At 41.7% G+C, this 3,263-nt stretch overlaps 1 protein-coding gene across 1 annotated transcript; it reads right to left on the reverse strand.

Annotated features, from left to right (window-relative positions):
- Positions 1-408: 408 nt before the first annotated feature.
- On the reverse strand, positions 409-3,036 carry GKN2 (gastrokine 2; the record flags this gene model as incomplete). The annotated part of the gene is given in 5 exon segments (XM_057384031.1): positions 409-500; positions 784-937; positions 1,724-1,834; positions 2,349-2,480; positions 2,977-3,036. Coding segments are annotated over 5 exon segments (549 nt in total), but the record flags the coding sequence as incomplete, so codon positions are not given.
- Between the last annotated feature and the right edge of the window lie 227 nt (positions 3,037-3,263).

The following is a 3,263-nucleotide window of genomic DNA, read 5'->3' on the forward strand; positions in this document are numbered from 1 at the left end:
TTTGCTCCCTCTCCCCAGCCACTCTACATAAAGTGAGGCTGTGCCTGGATGCTGATGCCAAAGTTAAGTTCTCCACTGGAAAAATCTATTTTGTTTCTGTTTCTTCACTTTATGAAGAATAAACCAATGCCTGGGCCATGTTGCCRCCCCAGCATAGGAATGGACTAAAGCAAAATAAAAGGCCTGTGGTAATGGTAATTGCGTTCTGATTTTGGATGGAAAAAATGGACAAAGCAATTTATTTATTTATTAAAGCATTATCTTTATTTGTATATCATAGGCTTGTTATACATCAAAGTTTTGAACAGGCATGTTGAGCCTTGTGCCCAAGTTCTGTTCCAGCTAGAAAACATGGTTACCATCACTAAAACATGCAAAGAAATAAGGCATTTCCTTGCAAAAGAAATGTCAATAATCAGTTGCAATGAGTTCTTCACAGATTTTAAGGCCCAAAATGCTTGGAATTCCAGCACTAGCACAGCCATCATCATTCATTGGTTCTAAAAAAAAACCAAAAAACCAAGGAAATGAGCACAGTATCAATATTTCATTATAAGGTGAGATCCCTGTATCCATCTGGGGAAAGTATTAAATACACAAATCTCAATCCCCAGTTATGGCCCTATTCAAGGTCTCTCTTCATCTCAAAACTGTACAAAACATTTGTGGTGTAACTCAGTGGGAAGAAATGTCTGTACAGCTCCAAGGTACCACGAGGATTTAGGTTAAAACGGTAGGAAGGTGCCCTAGGACAGAACCACAGTGCCTGGATTTGTAACTTACGTTCAGTGGCTACGAGTTGGTAGAGAGGCAGCCCTGTGCAGAGCTTTTCAATGTGTTTGCCATAGATAATCCAGTCTTTCAAATGCCCCATCCTGGAAGTGCCAGCTTGGAACTGAGTCCACACATTATCCGGAGAGTATACATCCCTCATGGTCTGAAAAGAAAAGGTTAGACACTACTAAAAATGTAGCTTTAGCTTCAGTCTACTGGGACACCCTTAGAGAAGACTCCCACAACTAAAATCACCTTCCTTTGCCTCACAAAAAACATTAGCTAAAGAGGCCTCATGGTTAAAAACAAACAATCAATCTATTCAGTTACTAGTAACTATTCTAGTAAAATTCACTAGATACTAATTTTACCAACACAGCAAACCTGAGCTATATTGCTGCCATGATAAGTTATGTTAATTGGCAGCAAGTTTTGCTGTAAATGTGCTACTGGACTGGCACAAAATGGGCCAGAGCTCCAGTTCACCTCCAGGYAATACTTCCAGTCTCTTTCTGAAACCTCAGCCTTAATAGAGAAGTCAAAATGTGGTCAAAGTGAATTGATCTCTATATTCTGTTCTGAAAAAAAATCAAGCTATGTCAAAGTCAAAATATAAGCAGAACAATGAGGGAAAATTTAACTGAACTCATATTGTGATCACCTCAAAACAGTCAAATTACACCAGTTCCAAGGACAGGGGATTACACAGCTTGAGCCACCTCAACAACCCCCTGTAAAACTGCACAGGGGCCATGATGGTTCATTGTCTTAGAGGAATGTTGTGCATGATATTCTCTTGAAGCTGTATCTTGTCAGAACAGCTCTGTCATTCTTAAGGCAGCACAAGTAATTCCTGAGCTGTTTTAGGGGCAGARTGGAGGGGCCCCCTCACACCATATTGCTTCTGTCCAGCCTTCCTTGCCCGCAGCAAAGGGTTCCCCACAGTCACCTGTCTCTCAAAAGCCAGACGTCCAATCTCTTCCAGCTCTGGGATGTATTCCTTCTTTATTTTCATGATAAAGCAGGCATTTCGTGAAAATAACTTGGTTGCAATATACCCCTGTGATGGAAAGAGTTAAGGTAAATAATTAGAAATGGCTCACATTGACATTAATTGATGCTCTCCACTCTTTGGGGCAATCTGGAAGAAACAWGAAGTGTCTGCAGAGGCTACTGCTGGGGAATGACTGCATTTCCATTGTMTTTTCCATTTCCATTTCTTTGGGGAATGGAATCAGCCAGTCTTGGTGCCTGTCCCTAAGACTGTAAGAATCATTTCTGACAGACTTCTGCTACCCATGAGTGCTGGCAGCCCATCCTCACCTTCAGCCCTATGGAGGTTCAGTCACCTTCTTCTCACTTCCAGAAATTGCCACCACAGGTTTCATTACAAGTCTTTTAAACTGACCTATTGTATGGATCAAAAAAGGAGATGGCCAAGGAAGAGGAAAGGTGATGGGAGTCTTCAACGAAAGTGTTCTGAGACAAGATGTGGTGAGAACACACTAAAATAATTTATGATCCTAAAAACTTCCTCAGGGATTAATTTGAGGCAGATTCTTTGATTTACTCACACGTGAGTAGTCAAAAATGGTATCAGAGGAGTACACGCCAGAGCGGACATGGACATCGACGATGCTCTCCTCATTGTGGATGGTCATTGTCCCAGTGACATAGTTGCTGACAGGATCTCGCAGGACAAAGGACTTTGGTGAAAAGCACAAAATCATTGTTCATCATCTGGCTTCCATCTTTAGCAAATGCAACAACCCCCAGTGCTTTCTGCTCTACATAAATACAAAATCCCTTAAATACCCTTGAGCAGTCTCTTGCAGAGGCTCTTGAGGTGGGGATCAGTTATGAAACAGGCCCTCTTGCAGGCTGAGGAAAAACTGCAAGGGGCATCCCAATCATTTTGGCAGCAGCAGGGACTGGCAGAAGACTGCACCAGTCTCCAAGTGTTTGGTTGAGCTAAGGGCATATCTGTTCCCCCTGACTTCTTATTACCTTTCACCTGCACAGAACCATCTCTTTGGCTTCATTGTCACCTCTAGCAGAAGCTCWTTTGCTCTACCCTTGGAAATAAGCACCTTATTAGTTTTAGTTTTTTCAATGGTTTTCTTCCTGTTCTATTCTTCCCKTGCAGGGATCAAACACATTTTAAATGCTCATGTGAAGGACAAAGCTCATCACTCTACTTACATCCAATGCAGAAGTCTGAGCCCAAAAGGTTCCCAGGCAAATAAGGACTACAGCCTATGAAAAAAGAAATCAGAATTCTCACTCAGCAGAAACACCAGGCAGTGCCATAAAAAACCCAGTCCATGAACTGAAGGAAGAAGCTATAGCATCAGTTTGAAAAGTTACCCACTTAGCATGTATATTAATTGAAAACAACTACAATTCCTCACAGCATTGTAAAGTTTTTGCTGTCCAGCTCTCTTTTGCCTGTAACTGGAAAAGCAGAATAACTTAACCATTACACTTCT

This window comes from Malurus melanocephalus, unplaced genomic scaffold (assembly GCF_030028575.1).
Source record: "Malurus melanocephalus ecotype Western Australia unplaced genomic scaffold, MMel_1.1 scaffold_681, whole genome shotgun sequence".
Taxonomy (NCBI): Eukaryota; Metazoa; Chordata; class Aves; order Passeriformes; family Maluridae; genus Malurus; species Malurus melanocephalus.